The sequence below is a fragment of the Sinocyclocheilus rhinocerous genome, unplaced genomic scaffold (assembly GCF_001515625.1).
Source record: "Sinocyclocheilus rhinocerous isolate Xijiao unplaced genomic scaffold, SAMN03320098_v1.1 scaffold767, whole genome shotgun sequence".
Lineage (NCBI taxonomy): Eukaryota > Metazoa > Chordata > Actinopteri > Cypriniformes > Cyprinidae > Sinocyclocheilus > Sinocyclocheilus rhinocerous.
This window is the reverse complement of record NW_015633562.1, coordinates 149,821-174,450: the sequence shown is the minus strand read 5'-3', so window position 1 is coordinate 174,450 and position 24,630 is coordinate 149,821. Positions and strand designations below refer to the sequence as shown.

General features: G+C 36.1%; 1 protein-coding gene across 33 annotated transcripts in view; it reads left to right on the top strand.

Annotated features, from left to right (window-relative positions):
• Positions 1-24,630, top strand: part of LOC107744607 (disks large homolog 2) — a 217,367-nt gene that overhangs the window by 77,335 nt on the left and 115,402 nt on the right. For 20 of the 33 annotated variants that reach the window (XR_001640499.1, XM_016558355.1, XM_016558354.1 and 17 more), the window contains 3 exons: positions 3,413-3,496; positions 3,980-4,141; positions 7,403-7,462. The exons of 1 other annotated variant lie outside the window; for it this stretch is intronic. Coding sequence is in view for 31 of the 32 variants with exons in the window: in XM_016558355.1 (XP_016413841.1) it covers positions 3,413-3,496; positions 3,980-4,141; positions 7,403-7,462 (306 nt within the window). In the remaining variant the exon portion in view is untranslated. The remainder of the gene's footprint in view (positions 1-3,412; positions 3,497-3,979; positions 4,142-7,402; positions 7,463-24,630) is intronic. 12 more of the 33 variants (XM_016558340.1, XM_016558364.1, XM_016558357.1 and 9 more) reach the window with 2 other exon arrangements.

Below are 24,630 nucleotides of genomic sequence, written 5' to 3'. Positions count from 1 at the left end.
AGCAGCCATTAAGTTTTAGACATTGTTTTGGTTATTTCAATGCGGAGGTTTTTGGTCCAATAATTAAAACCTCTGTTTTTTTTTTTAGAATTTAGCAGTAGGAAATTGCTAGTCATCCAGTTTTTTTATGATTTTTTAAAAATGCCAACTATGCAATCTGTTAGTTTTGCGAATTTGTATGTTTCGTCATTAGGCCACTAATACAGTTCACTTGAAGGAGCGAATGAAAACGAGTGATGGAAATTATGTATAAACCCCAATTAAACAATTTAAAGGGGTCATATGATGTTGCTAAAAAGAACATTATTTTGTGTATTTGGTGTAATGAAATGTGTTTATGCGGTTTAAGGTTAAAAAACATTATTTTCCACATACTGTACATTATTGTTTCTCCTCTATGCCCCGCCTTTCTGAAACGCCTCGATTTTTACAAAGCTCATCGGTTTGAAAAGCGAGGTGTGCTTCGGTTTGAAAGGCGAGGTGTGCTCTGATTGGCCAGCTATCCAGTGCGTTGTGATTGGCCGAATACCTCAAGCAGTGACGGAAATGTTACGCCCCTTGCCATATTGTGAGAAAGGAAAAATTGAAATCGCATCATATGACCCCTTTAATAATCAATTTACAATGAATTTATACCTATGTTGTATTACGCTGTATGCCGTGGGACGAGCGCTTTGTAAAATGAATGAATGGATGTGTGATTCAGCTGTGGGTGCCGCCTTCTAGTGAGACACGGCAATTCATTCACACGCAACTCCCACAGTGCATTATGGGTATTCTCTAGCCGTTGAGCATACATCAGTTGTACACTTGTTATTGCTGTGCATTGTGGTATTGAATGAGTGCGCTCGATAATGTCCACTAAGGTTTCGGACACCAGTAAAATTGGCTGTCTGCTCAAATATTGCCCTATTTAAAGGTATAGGGGGCAATTTCGGACACAGGAAGTGACTTGCTGCCACCAACTGGCAGTTTTAGTTTCATTTTTAAAATATAATTTCAGTTATTTAATATTAATATAATATATTTAAAATCATTTAATATTTCTGTATTCAAAATATTATATTTAAAATATTAATCTCAACATGAATTTAATTGCACTCATGCCACCTCTCAGCCTCATCAAATGTCTGTAAATATACCTACATCCACTTTTGTGTTCTTCTGTGCCACCTCTGTAGTGCAAATTAATTTTGTTAATACTGATTTTATTTGATCTGTAACTTATTCTGCTTATTCTATTGTTTTAATTAGAAATTTTGAAAAAAGCTTATAAATATAAACTTTTGAATTTGATTTAAAAGATGACGTACTTTCAATAAAATTTGAAAAAATGCCATTACAAAGTTTAAAAAATGCAACTGTAAGTCACTTTAAGTAGTCAAATATCATCTCATTATGGAAAGTTCTCTCTTAAGTTCTAGACAGAAATTCTAAAACTCTTCTATGTTGCAACATTCTGGCGGTTTCTCTGCGGATTAGGTTAATGAGAAATACTGTAACTCAAGGTAGTGTATTAGAAAGCTCATCCACCTCAGTGCATAATGCTAGTCAGTAAGGTGTAGGATAATTACTCTGTGCTGTGCATGAAGTCATATCATCAGAGAAAATGAAAGCCCTCACATTCTCTGCAGGTGGGCTCATGCAGCCTAAGCTCCTGAAATATGGTTGTCCACACATTTTTTTTTACACTCAATATAGAGGATTTCAACTCCATGGTGTGATGGTGTGTCCTCTGACATTGAGGTATTTGAGCTTTTTTGATCGCAGAAGTGGTAACTATGGCTCCATGCTGCCTCCATACTCGTAACTAATGTATTTACTTTTTTTACTAATGTATAATTTTATTTTGCATTACATTTGTGCATTTGGTGGATGCTTTTATTCAAAGCGAGTTGCGTTGCATTCAAGATTTTATTAGACATTTTATCAGTTACATGCATTCCCTGGGAACTGACAATTGCAATGCTAGCACCATCTACTGTTTGAGCTATAGGAATGAAGGCTCCACTAATGAAGTCATTAATTAATTTAATTTGTCTCATTTGCCATCTAAAAGCAGGCCTATGGAGGCTGATGCTTCCAAATTAAGATAAGATTATTGGCTTTCAAACATTAAATGGGTAGTAAATTGCAATTTGCCACAACTGGAGCTGCCCTCCGTATCTCCCTCTCCGTGTTTGTGTGTAATTTGGGTGGTTGCCTGCTTTGCTCATGTTGGTATTGGGTGCCTGCCTAGTTTTAGTGGGTTGTTGTGTTTGTGTATGTGTGTGTGCACGTATTTGCGTGTGTGTGTGGTTTTAGACTCTGCTGCCGAGACAATATGTAGACGCGTTGCATGATGAGAGCTCGGATCTTTCAAAGATTAATGATTCATTTTCTTTTTCTTTTAAATGTTTTGCTTATTTCTGTCATATAGACACTATACGTTAAATTTAGCAAATCTAACAATAGATTGCATTAGATACATTTAATAGCTTGGTTATGTTTATATGATTCTTTTTAGTGTGTTTGATATTAGTCCGCTGTGTATTCTGATATCCAGATATTCGGTACAATAAGCAGTTTGTTGCTCTGTGTGTGTGTGTGTGTGTGTGTGTGTGTGTGTGTGTGTGTGTGTGTATGTGTGTGCGTGTATGGCACGTCAGGTTGTACTTTTTTGTTGGTCGAGGCTTCTTCCCTTTTATTTGTATTGTTTAATTTGTGTGAGGCTGGTGAATGACCTACACTACTTTTCAAAAGGTATTTTATTTTATTTTAAGAAATTAACACTTTTATTCAGCAAGGATGCATTAAATTGATCAAAAGTAAATGCATTTATAATTATAATGTTACAAAAGATTTCAATTTTCTGGAGAAAAAGACTGGAGTAATGACAGTCATCACAGGCAAAAATTACATTTTTAAAATATATCAAAATAAAAAAATACCAATTCATTTGACTGTATTTTTGATCAAATAATGCATCTTTGATTGGTTGTTCACAGTTGGGCTCCTGTGTGTGTGTGTGTGTGTGTGTGTATGTGTGTGCGTGTATGGCACGTCAGGTTGTACTTTTTTGTTGGTCGAGGCTTCTTCCCTTTTATTTGTATTGTTTAATTTGTGTGAGGCTGGTTACAGTGTCCCAACTTTTTTCAAAAGGTATTTTATTTTATTTTAAGAAATTAACACTTTTATTCAGCAAGGATGCATTAAATTGATCAAAAGTAAATGCATTTATAATTATAATGTTACAAAAGATTTCAATTTTCTGGAGAAAAAGACTGGAGTAATGACAGTCATCACAGGCAAAAATTACATTTTTAAAATATATCAAAATAAAAAAATACCAATTCATTTGACTGTGTTTTTGATCAAATAATGCATCTTTGATTGGTTGTTCACAGTTGGGCTCCTGTGTGTGTATTTACAGAACAGGCCTCCGGCAGTACAGGGCTCCCAGCACCAAAGCCAATCTCCAGCATGTATGAACCCAGCCCTGATGAGCTCCCCTTGGGTGAGACAGAAAAACAGGGGCCGCGCCATAACAAATCCTCTCTGTTTGTCGAGAACTGATGCGTTGCACTTTGTTGCATCTTCATTTGACACATTTTCACTGTTGTTTTAAAAAAATATCAAATGATAAAATAGATGACCATCCTGCTTTGATTGCATGCAGAGCAAACTATTTAAAATGTCTCTCTCTCTTGACCAGAGCATGTCAACAGCAGTGCTTTGCTTTAATTCCATGTGCATGCGGTTGCTCACAGAAAATATTAAACTTCACCATGCATCATGATTTCAGTCATTCTCAGTTCTTCAAATAATGATTTATTGGCTTGTTCATCTCACAGGGCACAGAACTCATTGGCTGAAAGTCATTACGTTGTTACATTTTGCTCTGCAGTGGATTGTGGGTTTTCTTTCTGCCCTTTCTCCTTTAGTTTTCTCTGCTTTTCTTTGTATGCCCATCTCTTCTTCTTTCTTTTCACACATATAGTACCGGTATCAGGATGAAGATTCCCCTCCTCCGGATCATGGCTTCCCTCGGCTCACCAATGAAGTTCGAGCACCGGAGCTGGTGCACGTATCGGAGAAGAACCTCTCAGAAATTGAGAATGTGCATGGCTACGTTTCCCACACTCACATTTCACCACTTAAGGTAAGTCACCCTTTCTCATACCATCCAATAAGTAACACGATGGCCCTCTTGACATTGCTGTCTTTCTTCTCCTCTCTTTTTTCATTTGTATGTCTGTGTGTTGGTCTGGTTGCCTCTATGAGTGTCCTGTTTTCCATGTCATGCTTTCATTCCTCACTCATTTACTAATTTTAAGAAATCTAAAGAAATAATTTTTATTTAATTTATTTTTTTATGTATTTATTGGAAAGAGTATGACCTGTAATGCAGACATTGATTAGAAGAATGTAGGTTATGGGTCAGTCTTCATTATATATAGTTCTAGAGCTGTGCTGAGCTGTGCTGTTGTGATATGACTTCTCAACACTAGATGGTGCTCAGTTTTTAGTTTAAAAGCAGGCTGATTGTAGCGGCATTATAGTAGACCTCCTTGACTGTGGCAGTAGGTAGGTTATTTTGTGCTGTGTTAGTCAGACACCGTAAAATCATCAGAAATAATTCTTTAACAAATATTGAATTTATGTTTCAGACATTCCACCTTTTAAATCCTAGTACAATTACAGAATTTATGTATTTATTGATTGATTGATTGAATTTGGAACAGGAATTTGGTATAAGTTATAAGTATAAGATTTATATGATACATTAAAAACAGCAGTATTGTAAAATATTACAACTTAAAATAACCGTTTTCTGTTTTAATATATATATAATTATTCAGTATGTACCTCAGTTTTGACATCACGGTTCGGTATGGTTTTGGTACAGCATTAAACAGTGGTTTACTGAACAAATAGCTCTTTCTTTAAGACATCACTAACAGGTAAAGTAAAATATAATGAGTGAGTAGTCTAATATTTTGCAAAATGCTCATCTCTAGACTTCATTTCTCTAGCAGACTAATGAGCTGTGGACACTGATGATTGATGAGGTAAATGAAATGCTACGTGACATTTTGTTTACAAGCAAAATTTTGTTTTATTGACATCTTTCCGGGTTGAAACGCTGATTAAGCGATTACATGAGATGTTCATTCATGTTTATTTCATGTGAAAACTAGTAGTAAAGAGGAAGGGATGATCACACTCACTTGAGGCATATATATATATATATATATATAACTTTATTTTTGCTTTTAATAAACTATAATTTGTTAAACATTTTCAAGAGGTTTAAAAGAGGGGGAATAGATGTTTCTGGCTTTGCTATATACAATAGTACATCATCTGCAAATACAGATATATATTGAGGTCTGCCATTAATTAAAATGGGGCCAATTTCGACATTCTGCCTGATACTTGTGGCCAAAGATTCCATCAGTAGTGTGAATAGATAGGGAGAAAGGGTGCAGCCTTGGCGTGTTGCTCTATGTAATGAAAACGAAACTGACAGTGTCTGATTTGTAAGGAGGACCGAAGCCTCCGGTTTAGCATATGTAATACTGATCCATTGAATAAATTTACTATTGAATCCTAACCTTTTAAGAGTAGCAAATGTATAAGGCCATTCAATTTGATCAAATTCAAGCATCAAGCATGCTTTTGTTGTACGTTTCGTATACATTATGTAATAAAGGCACCTCAGGTTTGACTATATATGCCTGTTTGGCATAAATACAGTTTGATCTTGAGTTATGATTGAACATATATATATTTTTTTCAGTCTGTTAGCCAAGATCTTACTAATAATATTTGCTTCTGATGGAATAAAAGAGACTGGGTGATACAAGGACACCTTCATTTTATCCCGTTCAGGCTTGGGTATTAAAACTATATTGACTTTATATAATGTGGGTGGAAATTTTAATTAGGAGACTGAATGATTAATCATACAAAGAAACATGGGGGCAAGAATCTCCCAGAACTTCTTATAAAGTTCTGTGCTAAACCCATCTGGGCCTGCACATTTATTGTTAGGGAGGTTCTGTTCAAATCATTTTTTTAACAATTTTATAACAATGTAGAAGTCTTTGCTGCCAATCAATTTAATGGATTTAAATAAAAGCTTACTGACCCCAAACTTTTAAACAATGGTGTATGTTTGTGGTTTATACAAATATTAATTAATTAATTAATTATTTTATTAAGAAAATATTGATAAATTAATTTCTAAAATTAAATAAATGAATTTAAATTTTAAAATATTTTTATGAGAAATGAGAAATGAATATCAATTCAATGGATACTTGATAATGTTACATTAAACATGTATTATCAAATAGTTTGTAAATAAATAAATAATCAATGTTTTTTGCCTCTTTGTGGATTTTGTAAAGTGTGCTGTATTCATGAAAAGTGCCAGATACAAAACATATCTATTTATTTCAGAATTGAAAGCTTTTGTTGCTGTTTTTCTGTGATCAGATGTGGCCCTGCTGGAGACACGCTCTCAGCCAGAGAGACATTAACAGCCTGTGCCTCATCTGATTGTCTGCAGATGATTCAAAAGCTCTGTGCTTTTATTCGATCTGAGGGAGTGTATGATTTTATTCCAGAGTGTATAGACCTGTCTAAAGCATTAGGCTCATCAGAATTCTGCACTGTCATCTCTTCTGCAGACAGTGTTTTAAGACCTCAGTCTTTCTATTTTGCCAACAGCCATTTCTCCCCCAGTCACACAACAACCTCTATCCTACAGATGTGATTTCTCAGAGCAAACTCTCGTCGACACTCAGGTGCAGAATGTTACTTGTCAGTAGGACTAAAAAAACCTGCACTGACCTACTCCTCTCACTTCCTGTTCCACAAAGCAAGGTGAGGGATACAGGAGAAAACACTGTCACACACAACACATATTCTTACATTCTTTCTGCGCTATTTTTAAGTGATTGGTTTATGTACACATTTATCGGACAAATGTCTTTAGTGGCCATGACGCATCTCACTGTTTTTTTCAGCATCTTACGCCACGAGTGTAGAATTTAAGATGGCGTGTAGGGTTAAATGCAGTTCAACTTTTCTTCTTGAGATCCCTGCATTCTGTTCAGTTCCTCTCTGTCTAGCTGTTTATGAAAGCAAGAGCGCACTCTGTGTGACAGCCTCAGATTGCTTTTACCATTCGTGTGCAGCAAGGGTCAGAAGGTCGTCTTAGGGGGTCAGGAATCAAAATAACCTTAAAAATCAAAGCCTCATCCTGCCATCTTTTGTTTTCCTTCCCCTCCTTACTTCCTCTCATGGTTCATGCAGTATGTCTGCCTTTCATCCTGTCTCCTCAGCCTCTCTCTTCCCTCCCTGAGTGCAGCCGACTTGCTGGTGACACTGTTTTGTATTTTCTCACCTGCAGCCTGCGCTGGTTACCCGGTTTGATCTAACATACCCGGGGGTGACCGCAGCAAACTACCTGGCAAGTTTGTGATCTATTTTGAATGTGTCTATTTTTCCCCGTTGTTGTTTTCTTGTTGTTGATGTGGTGGTTTTTGTTGTTGTGGTTCATTCGTGCTCAGGAACATTACATCTGTGCCAATATTCCGACACTGTGTGACATCCGCATGAAATTCTTCAGAGGGTCTGAATAACAGACTGCTGGGTTTTCAACCAGAACCTCCCTTTGAAGAAACCCATTTGTGCAGTGAAATCACATTTATTTTCTCCAAATATGGTTGACACAAGTGTAGTCAATTTATGTGATGTTCATCTTTTTGACTATTTTACCCGTGATGTTTGTTTTGGGGTGAATATGTCACTGCTGATATTTTGATGATGTTTATTGCAGATGAGGTACATAGACCATTGAGAGAAATCTTTGTTGGTTTCTGTTAGTGTGTGTGTCTGTGTGAATGTGCATCTCTGAAAGATCTACCAGTTCTCGCATTAGCAGTCATTGATCGTACAAAGCCTGTATGGCAGGTAGAGTTTGTGTCACACTTCTGGTATCACTCTGCCTTATCAGACCTTCCAGAAATTCTATATGCACACACACAGAAAAGTAAATACACACACACTTACACACACTTCAACCATCCTCTCGGCCTCTTCAGTCTGTCAGTTGTGCTAATGCTATGGCCTCAGTAGACCGTCTCCATGACAGCCCGTCCTCTCCATGTCTCCCTGCCCACGCCAGGGACGCTCCACCGAAGATTAGCTAACAGCTTCAACGTGTAGATCTGTCACACCTCAGGATTGAATGAGGTACAAGTTAATCCTGAAATAAACAAAAATGCAAGGAAGCATAGCTGCATCAATTGCTGTTGAGAAACTAGAGTATGCAGACTGTGTTTCTGTAGGAGGCATATGTTGTGGTCACACTAGTCTATAGATATGCAAAATTATAATATTATTTTTAATCATTTTAATTATTTGTAATATTACTTTAAATGCTTTTATTATTTAATATTATACTATTTATATGAAATGTTATTTTAAAAATAAATATTTTTATATGTATATAATGCTATATATTTAAATATATTGTAATTTATTTGTTTTTTATTATTTAACATCATATTTATAATAACAATATTAAAGGGGTGGTAAATCAGCTATTTTCAAAGGCTTGATTGTGTTTATGGGGTGCACTGTAATGTGTTAATGCTTAGTTAAAAAAATATATATTTTTCACATATTTTACCTTTATTCTACATGGCTGTTTCTATTCTCCTAAAAAAGGGCTGTTGACTTCCTGGTTCTCTGAAGCCCCTCCCTCAGAAATACGCAATGGGCTCAGATTGGTTAGCGTGATTTGCTAACCGCCTAGTGCACGTTGTCCAGAAACGTCACGCCCCCTTACCATTACCATGAAGTTGAATTGTATACATTTCATTATGTAATTAGACGTGCTTTTGATTGATAAAATGTAATTTAACCATTTAAAAAGGAGTCCAGAAAAATTTAAATGGAAAAAAAAACAGAATCCAAAAAAAATTTAATTTGGAAAAAATAAAAAAATAAATCAGAATGAGCTTTATTGCCAGGTATGTTTACACATACGAGGAATTTGTTTTCGTGACAGAAGCTTCCACAGTGTAACAGAATGACAGTGACAGAACAAAAAACACAGATAATAAAAAATAGAACAAGTAAATAAGGAATAAAAATATATAAATTGACAGTTGTATGTGCAGGTATATTACAATAGACAGTTTTTGTATGTACAGGTACTGTATATTATGTGCAAATTTGAGGTGTAGTCTGAGTATGTGTGTTAGATAAATAAGTGTATGAGTGAATAAATAGTGTGTGTTCCACAGTTATGTTAAGTGTTCATGAGATGGATTGCCTGAGGGAAGAAACTGTTCCTGTGTCTGGTCGTTCTGGTGCTCAGTGCTCTGTAGCGTCGACCAGATGGCAACAGTTCAAAGAGGGTGTGTGCTGGATGTGAGGGGTCCTCACATCCAGTAAAGGAATTTGGGAAATAAAGGAATTTGGGAAAAAATAAAACGTATTTCATAGGGCCCTAGCCTAGTTATTTATTTATTGTGGTAATTTGAAGGTTGTGTAAAAAAGTTGTTGTTTTAATCTAGTAGATAAATAGCTGTATTCTGTACGTTTTTACTCGTGTACGATAATTTTCTTCCAAATGCGATAATTTTGAGCTTCTGGTACGATACTTGGACATTTCCAATCTGGCAACACTGTTACCAATATCCATGCTTTTCATATAATCATTCTAACAAATGATACTACAGTCCACAAAGGGATTATTTGATTACAGACTGTGGATCTACAGTGATCGCTACTAACTGTATAGCACAGTTTGTTGTGTCTTTATAGAACGAGTGTAGCCAAATATCTTTTGCCAGAACTATGAGCCCATTATGAAGACTAACCATGGCTTTACTACAGTGGCCAAATCAAACACAGGACTATATTTAGCGTGCCTGTAGCTAAACGAGCATGTGGGTAAACACTACAGAAAAGCTGTAATCAAAGAATAATTTACACTGATCACATAAACGCCAACAAACACCAACATTCGAAGTTCGCTGTTGGAATTAAATACAATTTGTAGGTGTTTGTAGGCGTTTGTCGGATAAGTATGAATTAGCATTTAGCTAACTGGCTAGTGGAGCCAAACAGCGTTTTCTTTGTTTTCGTCCTTGCTACAACATAAAAATAACAATAGAAACTATGGTAACACTTTACATAAAGGTTCCCTTTATAAAGGGTTTATAAAGGTGTTCATGAATGACTAATAATTCATTTACAAATGTATTATAAATTGATAAGAAGTTATAAATGCATAAATAAAAAGGGTGATTTCACCTGACAAATATTGAGCCATTTTTATCTTGCATGTTATAAATGCTTAATAAATATTTTTATTTAGTCATACTTATTTCACTCAAAACCAGATTCCTGATTTATTTTATGATGCAGCAAAAATGTACTTTTATAGCGAGACTGAAGAAAAAAAGAAGAAAAAAAGTAAGAAAAGTGACACGAGTAAAGAGATATAAATTAGAAAAACCTAATAATACACCCTTCAGTCCCGCTATAATAGGCTTATTTTTGCTGCATCATGAAATAAATCAGGAAACCGGTTTTGAGTGAAATAAGTATGAATAAACTGTGTTAAGTTGTGGCCCATAAACAACAGCTTCTGCTTTTAAAGTGGGAACTGCTCTTTCATTCAGGACAAGCTTTTGTACAAATCCGGTACTGAACTCGCGTAGATTGAGGAAACTGTCCTTCGTAAAATGTGCAGCACAGAGAGCTATATTGGGATTATAATTTTCAGGAACCGAGTTAAAAATAAATTTTAACCATTGTTTCCTAAGTCCGGTGTCCCTAGGAAGGCCAAACAAAGAGGACCTGCAATCGAGGTGAAAGTAACAGCGTTTCGACGGCATGGCAGCAACACTCTACTAAATCAAATCTTCCTCTTCTCTAAAGCAGCCCAACAAGGCCTCACCCCCTTTGTTGTGTGTTCCCGGGGACAGGGTTTATGTAAATGGCAGGGTTTGTGATGTCACCAACCCAGGAAGAAGCTTGTTGTAGTAACTACCAGCTTTTGAATTCTGTAAAAGAAACTATCTACCTTTGCATTGAACTTTGAGCGTCGTAACTTGGCAGATGTTGTTTATGTTCAAACAGCAACATTGCACACTAAGTAAAAAAAAAAGTGAAATCATAATAAAGGACCCCTTTTAAATATTATTATATAATATGATGCTATTAATATTAAATATTATTTGGAAAAATATAAATAAAACATTTTTATTTAAAATGTCTATGTATTTTAAATTTCTAATAATTTAAATATTTATTAATGTTAGATTTATGATGACATTATTAAGTAATATTGAATATTATAATTTAAAATTATTAAAAATATATTTTTGGAAAAAAAAAATATATTAAATGCAATTACTATGTATTTTTTACATTTTACTAATATACTTATTTTTCAAATAATTATTTGCATGAATTCACAGGTCAGAGTTCACCAAACTTGAACCTTGGTATACAATATTTTTTTTAAATAAATATTTTAAAATATGCATATATTTTATGCATGTATTGAATACATACATACATACATACATATATATATACAGTGGTGTGAAAAAGTGTTGGCCCCCTTCCTGATTTCTTATTTTTTTGCATGTTTGTCACACTTTAATGTTTCAGATCATCAAACTAATTTAAATATTAGTAAAAGATAACACAAGTGAACACAACATGCAGTTTTTAAATGAAGGTTTTTATTATTAAAGGAAAACAAAATCCAAAACTACATGACCCTGTGTGAAGAAGTGTTTGCCCCCCTGTTAAAACTGGTTTATCACACCTGAGTTCAATTTCTCTAGCCACACCCAGGCCTGATTACTGCCACACCTGTTCGCAATCAAGAAATCTCTTAAATAGGAACTGCCTGACAAAGTGAAGTAGACGACGAGGGCGCTTGGTGACACTAGGGTGTGACTGGAGCAGAGATGGAAGGAAGTGACGTAGGATCAGGAAGTGAGCTGGACATAGAGGATGAATGTATTGGCGGGGAGAAAGGAGGTAAAAATGGAAATTGGAACATAGTAGAAAATCGGAACCACTGTATATATATATATATATATATATATATATAGTATGACCCCACCTTTAGCCTCAGACGGCACACATTTATGAATCGTTTAAAGCACATTTTAAACAAAATATCCTTGAGCAAATCTGTATATTCATATGTACATGTTGACCAGATGAGTCATTCCTGTCCAAGTGAGCAGTTTTTGGCCAGAATAAGTTGAGGACAAGACTTTGTATAGATGGTCAAAAGTCTCTCTGCATGAGACTAATAGAAGCTCTCAGTCTGGATGCACTCTATTCAACAGCCAAACTTGTTGATTAAATCTCTATCGACTTTCTCTGCATGTATATTCTAGCCTTGTCATCCCCTCGTGGCTCGGAGAGAGTGAGTGTGGGACTTTTATGCCAAGAGGTGAGCGAGAAATGTAGCTCCATTATTCTCTCTGAATCTCTGCAGGGCTAAACATGGTGAATCAGCTTGTACACCTGTCGCCTGCTTTCAACCCAGGTCTTCCTACTGAAAAGCTGCTTTAACACAAAGGCACTAATTGTACGGCTGCGCAAGACGGTTGTCTCAGAAGCTTGACAGTCGGATGGCAGGATATTGATCCTCAAGTCACATTATTGAATAACATATCAAGCAGAAAGGACATGCATCCTTCAAGATTAAATATATGCCATCCACCAGTCGAGCAAACATCTGTGGTTTTAATGAGCGGAGCTCAGCAGGGGTGAGGCATGATATTTATTAGCAGAATCAGTGTGACTGGAGAGCTCTTTTCTTCCTGAGAGAGCTTTCTTCTCAAAAAAGTAGTGAGAGACAGCAAAGGCTTAGGGTTAATGGTGATTGTTTGGTTATCTCTCCTCCCTGGTGAAATTATTACTTCAGAGTCAGGGCTCTATGTGCCCAGGTCGGAGAAAAGGACCAGGCTTGATTGTCTGGAAGATGAGCCTTGGATGGAATTAGAGATCAGGCAATTACCTCAAAAAGAAAGAAAAGAGGAGGGGAGGAGGTGGAAGGCAAGGAGAAGAACTAAAAAAAAGGAAAGGAGAGTTGTGAGGAGACCTAAATACATTAATTAATCACAAATTTGTTACTGTTTAATCCGTATCAAAATAATTTAGCACAGCTGCCAACAGGAAGAAGTATTTTAAAGTATTACTTATTATTTAGCATACTTTTTTTTTTTCATTAAACATTGTCACATAAAGTGTAACTTAGTGTGGTCACATAAGCAAAAAAAAGCTATATTGTTAATAGTGTAGCGATGTATGGAGCACAGCTTAATTAGAAGTGGTGTTGTTTTAGTATTATTTATATATTATTATAGTATTTATTAATATTTCGAATGAGCTTTTATTTTTACATTTTCAGTATTCATTTTAATTTTAGTTAGTTTTTGTTTTTGCTTTTGTCAGTTTTAATTTATTCTTGTTCAAGTTTCTAGTCATTTTAGTACTTCAACATAAACATATTTATTTGAGTTTATATTATTTGAGGTGACATTTCTGATTTTCAACTTTGCTATTTTTTTCATGTAATATTTATATTTTATTTCAGCATTATTTCAATGAATGAAAATTATTTTTATTTTTAGTTAACAATAACAGCACTGCACAGAAGTCACACAAAAGTTTGTTTGGTCAATGTAGCAAATTTGCTTGACCAACTTAAAATTGTTGCAAAATCTGTGTGTGGAACTCTTCCGCCCTCACATGAAATTCCAGATCATGTGGATTCCTATTGAAATGACTGGATTTCCCCTGCAAAAATATGCTGAACAACAGTAAATGTAACCACACCTTTAGGCCAGTAAACCACCCAGAACTGCCTAGTGAAGGCATGGCAACACAGTAAAAACACACTCAGATCACCTTAGCACCTACATAGCGATGCCCTACCACTCACAACAGTTGTCTCTGTTCATTTTCAGTATGAGGCATGCTATTTTGCGCATGTAACAAAGTCAAGGAGTTTGAATTTGTTCCATTAGCATACTAATTGTTTTCAGGTCTTCTCATTTTTGTCACATCACTTTAACTAAAGCGCTTATGTCTGCCTTGAAGCATGAGCTTAATGAAATTGGCTCCAGGGTTTAAAAAAAAAAAAAAAAGTGATGAACTCATTAGTCTGTTCATAGACTGTGTTTTGAAGGGGTTTTAGGAGTCAGGACTCTCAGAGAGAAAAAGAGTGTTTGGAGAGTTACAGGGGCCAGCTATGTTTTTTATGCGATGTGGAGAGTAAACAGTCCTTGTCAGTGGTTTTGTTTTGCCAATGAGGGATTTCTTTACATGAACAGACACTTAGAGGCCTATTTAGTTGCTCATGAGAAGCACTTTGCTTTTTGCTTATTGTCAACAGCTGCTTAGGTGAGTGTGTAATATCTGCACCACTATCAAAATGGTATTGCAAATTGTTTCTGAATAATCTAGTTTGCACTGTAAAAGAACTATCCTGTTATATTTATGGTTTAAAAAAAAACATTCCAGAAATTCACTTTACAAAACATGGTAATATGCTGACAATGTTTCAGGTGTTACGGGATGGCGTATTGGTGCCTGTATATTTTACAACTTATGCCAAATTTAAATGTAGTGATAAACATGAAATAATAATGCTAGTGGTACAACAGAAAACCACATGATGAATCAGATTTCATTGTAAGTGGTCTGCATATAAAACACGGCCAATACACACATATATAGACGGTGCACAGGATCAGACACGCACACAAAGACAAAACACCATCACTAAAAGAGTGCAATAAACATTACCTAAATAACATGAAATACAACACAAAACACCCCAATGTACATTACTAATCATAAAAATGAGAAAAGCAAAGTTATTTTGATTTCTGGCAATGCTCTTTTACTGTGTTTTTTTTTTTTTTACCATGAATTATACAATAATTCATAGATGTACTTGCAAAAACCTAATAAGCTCATCTACAAATGGCTTAGCTTATAACTGTTTCTGCATATTAAACATGGAGAGGAGAAAGTATTTTAACACTGACAAAAGTCTACTTTATCTAAAGTGTCATTGTCCTTGAAATAGCATTCAGTCGAAATTTCATAGTTTCATTGATGATCGCAGTGCTCGGCTGGCTGTCAAGCATAGATTTTTTATTTTTTTTATTTTTTTTATTTTAGAGAATATTAGAGCTTTTTGGTCACCTGTGGATAAAAACACTCACTTCTGTTAAAGGGATAGTTTACCCACAAAAAGAATATTCTGTGAATTATATCAAGAAGAAACTGATTCAAAGTGAGAATAGTGACAGGAATCTTTAAAGCGTTCATTTTACAGATCGACAGATGCTGACATATAAATCATGTAAACACACTTAACATCTGTTGAACTGGAAAATTACATGAGAGAGTAGCGAGACGCTTCCAGAGCTTTAGAGAACAGCTAGGAGAGAGTCACATGTGTTACCCATCTGATTCTCTTTCTGGTGGTTTACTTGCTTCATTGTATAACCTTAATTTTATATTAGAACCTGTTGCTGCTATCAAATACCTGTTTTATGTTTTTTTAGTAAAATATGTCAGCAAAGTCAATATTGGAGCATTTCAGTTCACTCTTGAAAAAAAAGTATGTACTTATATGCACAGTATGCATATGAATAAGATGATTGACTCTTAAATGAAAGACAGGACTATATTATTTACATTATAAGTTACATATTTAACCAGTGAGAAGGTGCAGTGTCAAAGCAAAGGCATCTTGTTGTTCCTTATCTTTCTTTCTTTCTCTCTCTCCTCACAGATGCAGAGGAAGGTCATTCTTAACCAAAGCAAACACAGTGATATGAATACTAAACTGCCTCCTTAATTGCAGATTACAGAGACTGGGGATTATAAAAGAGAAAATATCTAGGCATCCTGATCAGTCCTCACAGACTGTTTGAAATGCATGCTTCAAGCCAAAAACTGTTTTGAAAATAATAAGAGTTTTTAATGGTGATGAAATATCTGCTTGGGCCAAATCACAAATGAAAAGGGAATATTTTGAACTTGACTGTCTATTTTACACTCTGTGACTATATTTATTAGTATTTGTCTCAGTTATAGCAAATCCCGGCATTGATGTTTTATAGATAGGACACATGTTATTGTGTCCTCCTTTCTTAAAATCTGTCTTCTTAAAGTCCATGAATACAGTCAGATCTTGGCAGTTGCCTGGTAACAGATGTGCCTGACTGCAATGTTTTTAATAATCAGACCCACGCTTGGGCCCGACCTTGTTATTGTGTGTTTATGTGTGTGTGTGTGTGTGTGTGTGTGTGTGCGTGTGTGTGTGTGTGTGAGTGTGACCTTCACCCTGTATCTCTAATGAGTGTAAGTAGCTCTAACAGGGTTATGCTGCACTGCAAGTGCTAAAAGACAGAGAGAATGTGAAGTGGGTTTTACTGACAGGGTTTCAGAGACATCCAGGACCCAACGCCCAGCACGTTTATGCTGTTTTTTGCTCAACTCATTATATGGCTGCTCTCTGTGTCGTCATTTTTTAAATGAAAATGAAAACTCAAGAGATTGGAGCTTGCTTTTTCAGAGTAAGGGCCGCTTGTCTGTATTTGTGTCACATGCAGGGACGTACCATAATGACTTTTAGAAATTACTAAATTTGTTCTGATCTTTTAAAGAGGTTTGTTTTTCCTAACCTCATTGAAAAAAAAACTAGCCATATAAAACAGACTTTACAGTACAATCAAGCATCTGGTTGCTTTAACAGTGGGCTAAATAAATGTGCAAACAGTAAAATTCAATCCCACTGTGGCTACGGCTACCTACTAATGTCCACCTTTTTTAGCAAATAATTTTTATACTGTAATATAAAAAATATTTTATGAATTTATGAATAATAACACATCATTTTATAAATATTCATGACCCAAACTGTTCCTGTCATAGTTTGTGCACTGGGCCGCTGACAGAAAGTGAAACTCCTTTTAAGAGAATAAAAGTTGTCTTGGGCAAAGTTATGCAAATTTATTTACATAAACGTTGCTTATGCTTACCATGGCTACATCGAAAATACAGTAAAAACAGTAATATTGTGAAATATTACCGTATTGTCCCGAATATAAGACGATGTTTTTTTCTTGGAAATACATCTGAAAAAACGCGGTCGTCTTATATTCAGGGTCTAGACTTTGACATGTCAATAATACACCCACAACAATAGGTGGCGCCAAATACGCATAAAACGAGTGTGCCATGAAATACGTAATGTAATGCGTGTTGTAAAGAGCGCAAGTAAAAACAAAAGAAGCAGAAAACCTTAAAGCTGCATGAGTCGTGACTGTCGCGTTAGCCTGATGGCACCAAACTCCCTTTGTGATTTTAAAACGTAAGACAGTACCCAGATTTGAAGACTACAGTAAGATTTAACTTCTACTCTTAATAAGATTTTGGTAGGCTACTATTAGATGGATAGCCTAAATGTCCTAATTCAGATGGGCTACCTGTTTTTTATTTTTTTATTGTATATCAAAAAGTGTATATTTTTTAAATGTGATTGTTGGTACATTTGACCAGTTTTTACCATACTTTCAAAACAAAAATTAAAATAGGAAAAATATGCAATATGAAAATAATTGAAGACAAAATGTGTTTTACTGAGAAAAAACAAGATTTGTTTTTTAAAAAGCCTTTTTCCAAAAGGTACATCTGGAAAAAGGGGGGTCGTCTTATAATCAGGGTCGTCTTATATTCGGGCCAATACGGTATTACAATCTAAAATAATTTGAAATATTTGAGCACAAAATTAGCATATTAGAATGATTCTTGAAGATCATGTGGATCTATAGGCTGGAGTAATGGAAATTCCGCTTTGCCATCACAGGAATAAATTACATTTCAAATATATATTAAAATGGACAGTTCTTTTAAATTGTAATAATATTTCACTATATTATACTGTATTTGATCAAATAATCCAAGCATTGGTGAGCATAAGAGACTTTCAAAAAACATTTAAAATTAATAATTTTTCCAAACTTCTGACAGGTTGTGTGTGTGTGTGTGTATCATATGTCTAGTATAATTATAGAACTATACGTGTGATACAATGCAGACAGACATTCCAGTTTGATTCCTTAAAAATTTATGTATTTTTTTATATATGTAAATTTAAGGTTACAACACTTGACATTCAATTTTTTTAACCAAACTGTGTGAATGAAATCATACATGCAGCTGTATTCTCCTGCTGTGTACACAGCCACTTTTCATCATTTTCTTTTTGTCCTGATCACATTCCACAGTTTGGGTGGACGGTAGGTCCAAATCTCTTTCTATCCTCAACCTTTCTGTATTTATCTGACTCGGGAGCTCTTATCTACTTCATTCCCTGCTGCTGTGCACCACTCTGCTGTTACACTTCCTGATTTGTGTCAGAGTGTCTAAAGTACCGACCTCCTTTAATCTCCCAGAGTGCACCTGGAAACTCAAGTTTAGATCCATCAGTGTACACCTCACAGCTTTGTTAAAGAGAGAAATTTATTCCCTGAAAAGCATACAATGCACTTAAAACTATTTCCTAGCCGCATTAAACAGCAAGTCATTGGTAGTTTAAACAGAGCACACGAGTTTTCCCTGTGGTTCAGGTGATTGCTGGTGCAGTGGTGACATAACTCAGTTTTAGTGCACTTTAAAGCAGCTCAGTCACTGGCAGAGAGAGAGAAAGTGCGCTATCGGGTCCCATTGAGACATATCATTTGTGTAAGGTACACGATAGCATTGCAGGACCATGGAGAGCTCCATGTGCGCATATATGTTGGCATCTTAAAGTGGCTTCCCAGTGCTTCATTTCCAACCTGACAGGACACAATAACATGCTGCAATTAACACCCTAAATTACCCACCACAGGCTGGAAACCAAGAGAGAGGCAGTCGGAAGGAGAAGACCGCGAAAACTGGAAGGGAGGGCAATGAAGGTTGCGTTTCAGGCAGAATCCATTACACAATAAGGCCTCCAGAGAAATTGATTTGCTATTAGAGGGTAAATGCATATGGCAGGCAGTGGGAGATTTCCTGAAAGGGGCAGAGTCCGAGCCCTCATCCCATGCTCCTTTACAAAACCTTGATGGAACTGCCAACCGCAAAATTGTGTCTAATTTGATGTTGATATTTCAGCATGCACCGAATAAAAGTGTACCTTCTGCTCTTCCATTTCTGATGGATCAAAGACAATTTAAAGAGAAACATCTCATTTAAGGCTCGTAGCCTCATGCTTTCCACCTGTTTCCTGTTAACATTTGCAGAGGGAAGCAGAATTAAGGACTTCTTGCATGTTTCACAAACTTTCGCCAGTGGGCGGCAAGACAGCCAAATCCTGATACTGTGTTGTGCAGAGGTCAAGTGTTTGACTTTTCAAAGTGTAGAAATGACTAGACATTTGGTATATAAGATTTTAAGGCATGATTGCCAAGGTTGCTTTATTTATTTGATCAAAAATAAAGTAAAATAGTAACATTGTGAAATATTCCTACTATGTATAATTGAACCGTTTTCAATTTTAAAATATTTTGTTTCTTTGCTGACAAAGCTGAATTTTCAGCATCCAATACTTCAGTCTCAAGATCACACACGTGATCCTTCAGAAATCATCACTTTTTTTCCCCATTCCTATTTCTATCCATTGCTTTTTCCTTTCAGATTAAGTCCTTGCAGTTGCCTCCTAGATGCAAGATTAAATGCAAATCGAGAAGGTGCTATAGGCAGGGGAGAGGGGGGGATGTTTAGGGACCTGCTGGAGCCCGAGTTACAGATCACTTTGATGTGGTCCCCTGTCAGAGCCTCTGCCCTTTACGTGGGCCAGGAATCTACCCTCCCCACTGTATGTTCCTCATGCATACCAACACATCCCACCTGTGACTACATGCCATCATCATTCCACTGTACATTCATTCACATGTGCTGACTGATGACAGCATACAATCGCATTATTGTAGAATGCGATTTATGCATGTCAGGAAATTATTGTTTTGTGGAAAAGTGGGTGTGGTCTCTCTATGACACTTTGTTAAAGAGGAGGAGTTTAAAATAATAGGAGGACTTAGAAATGTCAGGTCAAAAGAAAAATTATTTTGGTGACTACAACACACACTTATTGTGCACCAAATTGTTCACAATAAGATAGGAATGTGTATCAAGAAAATAAATAGTGTATATTTGATCCTGACTTTTTTGTGTATTTATTTGTTATTTCAGATGGAGGCCATGGTTACATGGCCATGGTTCACCCTTGACATGACATAACTGTGTATGTGGGGGACACAGCAATGTCATTAGTTTATTCTTTCTGTCTGTTTTTCTCTTACGTTTGTTCACTCTTCTGGTTTTTCTTTCTTTCTGTCATTCTTGTTCATTTTCCTTTTTTCTCTTTCATTTGTTTGTTCTTTCGTTTCTTTCATTTGTTCATCTTTTGTTTGGTCATTGCTTTTTTTCCTTTTGTTTGTTCATGCTTTCTTTTATTCCTTCTTTCTTTCTTTTCTTTCTAAAGCTCTGTCAAATGAAGGTGTACTGCCACTTTTTCTGCTGCCATCTCAGTGGCTATCACCTTCAGATGATATGTGATTGATTTTATCATTTCGGCCATGAGTGATATATCTGAGCGAGAAATTATTTTACCCTTTCAGATGGGGTAAAACTGTTTTTTAGATGCATGCTTTGAATCCTAATGTGTGTGTGTGTGTGTGTGTGTGCAGTTGGATTGTGTGCAGTTGAGGGTATGATAAGTGCTTAGAATGTATTTTCAGGATGAAGTAGAATTGATGGGCAAGGGATTCTGGAATATGTATGCATATGTGCTTCCTATGCTGATCAGAACGGTCCTTTCAGCAGTCGTCCACATTCACATTTGTCCCTTGTACAACCCTTTCTTAAGTAATTCCATTCCTTTCTAATTTAAGTAATCCCACAGTTATTGCTGTTGTACTCGACAGGTTGTAACAATAAGATTAAAATGTGTGTGTATTGTACAACAGTGTTAGTAGAACACATCACATGTAAACCGTTGAAAACCTCAAAAACATTGTGCAATTCTGAGTGTTCTACACACAGGTGAGTGGGCTGAACAAACCACCTGTAGAAACACACTTTTTTCTCTCTGAATGCACCAGACACTTTCTTATAAACACCCCATGTTACAAGAACTTAAAGGGGTCCTATTATGCTCTTTTACAAAGTCTTGATTTTGTTTTGGGGGTGTACTAGAACAGGCTCTCATACTAGGTTGTTCGAAAAACACATTATTTTTCACATATTTTACATTATTACAACACCTCTCTCCCCAGTCTGGCATGAACGGCTCGAATAGTTCCTGTATCAAATGAAGGCCCGCCTTCTGAAATACAAAATGTGCTGTGATTGGTTAGCTGGGCCAGTGTGTGTTGTGATTAGCAGCACTATGCGCCTGATCGGGAACTGTCACGCCCCTTACCATAGCTGCCTGTATAAAGAATATCTCTTTGGATTTGAGACTTTAGTCTTTGCAACTTTACAGATCTTCTTTATGCACCAAGAGCTTGTAACACTCCAAAGAGAAAGGAAAAATTGAAATCGCATCATATGACCCCTTTAATAAGGACTTAACAAATGTTTACTTGTGAATGCACCACAAATCATATTGCACTATTTGCTTCTTAACCTTAAATGCCTCTTTTGCACAATATCATGCACAGTTATTAGGTAAAGTACTTGTATAATCTGTCTTAGGTTATGTATATGTATAGTAAACTATTTATAGTATATGTATAGTTAGATTACCGCTTTCAGTAAGTTAGTTATGTATAGGTTTAAAAATTGTTCTTACGTCTAGTGTTGTATGTTTATATTTATGTTTACATATATACATACAAGGAATAAATTCTTGAAATATATTTGATTTAGTTTACAGATAAACAAGATTTTAAAAAACAGTGCGACGCGTAACGTAACCTATATATGCAGAGTTTCAGTTAATTTTTGACACGCTTAATTTTTCATTTATTTTGAACAGACAGTAGTACAAATTACTATTTTTTTTCCACCTAGATGTGAAAATATTAAATATTATTACCGTATTGGCCCGAATATAATTGTGAGTGTACACAAATAAAAGCAGACCTTTATACAGTGATGCGTTATTAATAAGACAATAAGTGTTTAACAGTTTAGTGCACAAGCCTGTAAAGTATACTCCTTTGTCAGTCTGTGAGAGACACATTCAGAATCAGCACATGGTCACTGTCTAGTGGGCTTTGTTTTCAAGTGCGCTACTCATGGCATTCGCTGTGACTGTTCAGTACGAATACATGTATCGTTCCACCCCTAATATATATACGTATATATATATATATATATTAGGGGTGGAATGATATATATATTTACATTTACATTTAGTCATTTAGCAGATGCTTTTATCCAAAGCGACTTACAAATGAGGTTTGTCAGTCTGTGAGAGACGCATTCAGAATCAGCCCATGGTCACTGTCTAGTGGGCTTTGTTTTCAAGTGCACAACTCATGGCATTCGCTGTTCTTCTGCTGGCGGCCAGTTATCAAACAGCGTTGCATTGCTGCGGGTGCCCCCTTCTGGATTGGGGGTGAATTGTTGTGAATTGTGAAGTGTATTCGTTGTAAGGCCTCATGCACCGAACCGAGATGTCCGTACCGTGAAGGTTCGGTACGAATACATGTATCGTTCCACCCCTAATGTCTACACATGTAGCGGAATGACAATAAAGCTCGACTTGACTAAACTCCAGGGCTTCGGGTGGTCTCAAAGCCACCCTTCGATTTTACTTACTCCATAAAGCCTTCTTTAATGAACAGCATCTGACTGAATGACCCCTCAGTCTGCTGCTTCTTATGGTCTCTGTGTTCATGATGGAGTGTAGGGACCTCTGACTCACTGAGATAATCAACAATGCTGTACCGCGGGTTTCTTACGCACATCCCTTCTGGGGTAGACCTATTATTTAGAGAATGCAATACCCCCCCCAGACATGAGTGGGCAGTACGAGGAAATTTCCTTGCGCACACAGAGCTCCCCGGTGTGCAAAAATCAATAGCTGCGCAGCTATGCATGCAGTCTGAAAAACGCACCACTGTAGCCCATCCATTACAGATGCGCCGCAGGATAATCAAAGCCAGACCTGATAATGAAGGAGCTCTGCTAAGGCAAGCATATTTCAGCACCATCTGAAATGAAAATTATGTTTCCAGTGGACTGTAATTTGTGTATCAGACTTGTTTTTTGATAAATAAGAGTGATTTGCCTAGAGCAAATCCAGATTTAATCCAGATTTAACTGTACCGTACAATTTCCATGTTGCACAATTTCACACAGAGTTTGATTTGTATCCCCAAACAATACAAAAAAGTATTTTTCCCATTAGTTCCTCATACATGAAAGTATAAAGATGCTTATATTTTAGGTATGTGGTCCCTTTCCAGGCGATGATCATATTTTGGGGTTAGTGTCTTCAAAATGTCTGAAAACCTCTGGTCTAAAACAATTCCCAAATAGCTGTTTTTAGCTGATGTATTATATTTACCAACAGTCCATACGGCAAAAAAATTTTTTCTTTCGAATAACACGAGCTGATGAATTTTGCTTATTAAATAGTCATGTGTATTAAGAAAGTAAGTTTCATATACAGTACTGTAAAGTGTGATTGCTTCTTGTGAATATGACACATATAGACCAGAGTTTTTAAACAATATTCTGTAATCAGCTTACGCCTGAGCAGAATCAAGAGTACTTTATTCAGCTCAGTGCTGGAATTATGTAACAATCATAATAATATGTAGCATTTAGAATGTGAATTCAAGATGAAGTGCAGTAGTTATGCAACAAGCAAGGTGTACTCATTTAACAAAATAGCTGTTTATTGATTCACTGCAGGAGAGATTTATTGCCTCAAATTCAGTTTATTCTGTTATATTTCCTGCTTAGACTCCACTGTTTATTCTCTAGCTATAGAAACCCACAGGTTGATTAGATTCAGTATCTGCCACCCTTTTTGGTTATACAGAGGATATGGGGTTGAATCCTGCCTAGCTTTCAGCTATAAACCCGCTTGATTAATCTCCTTATTTGAAAAGCGAATTTTACAATTTCATCGATGTACTTTGTGTAAATATTTAACTGAATTAAAACTTAATATATGAACCTGGAGCTATACATGTGGCTTTGTTAACATTCTCATGTACTCATTATCTTAAAAACATGAAAAAGAAAATGTACTTGTAAAATTGTGGCCAGCCCGGAATAGCCTATTTTCTCAGTAACCTGTTCTATTGCGTACCTTATTATAGTTCATTAGAGCTTTCTACCATGTTTTTCGATGCCTGCGGCTTTTTGGCACTCAATTATTGTGTTTTGTGTCTATCTTTAAGGTGTACTCCAGCGTTTTTCTGCAGCTCCATGTTGTCAAAAGAACATCAGTGAGTAACATTATGACTCAAGGCTTCTGTAACTCTGTAGCGCCTCCATTCGCCCCCACACGGGGCGAATCACATCCCTGCCTCATTATTTATCCCACACCACCCTCGT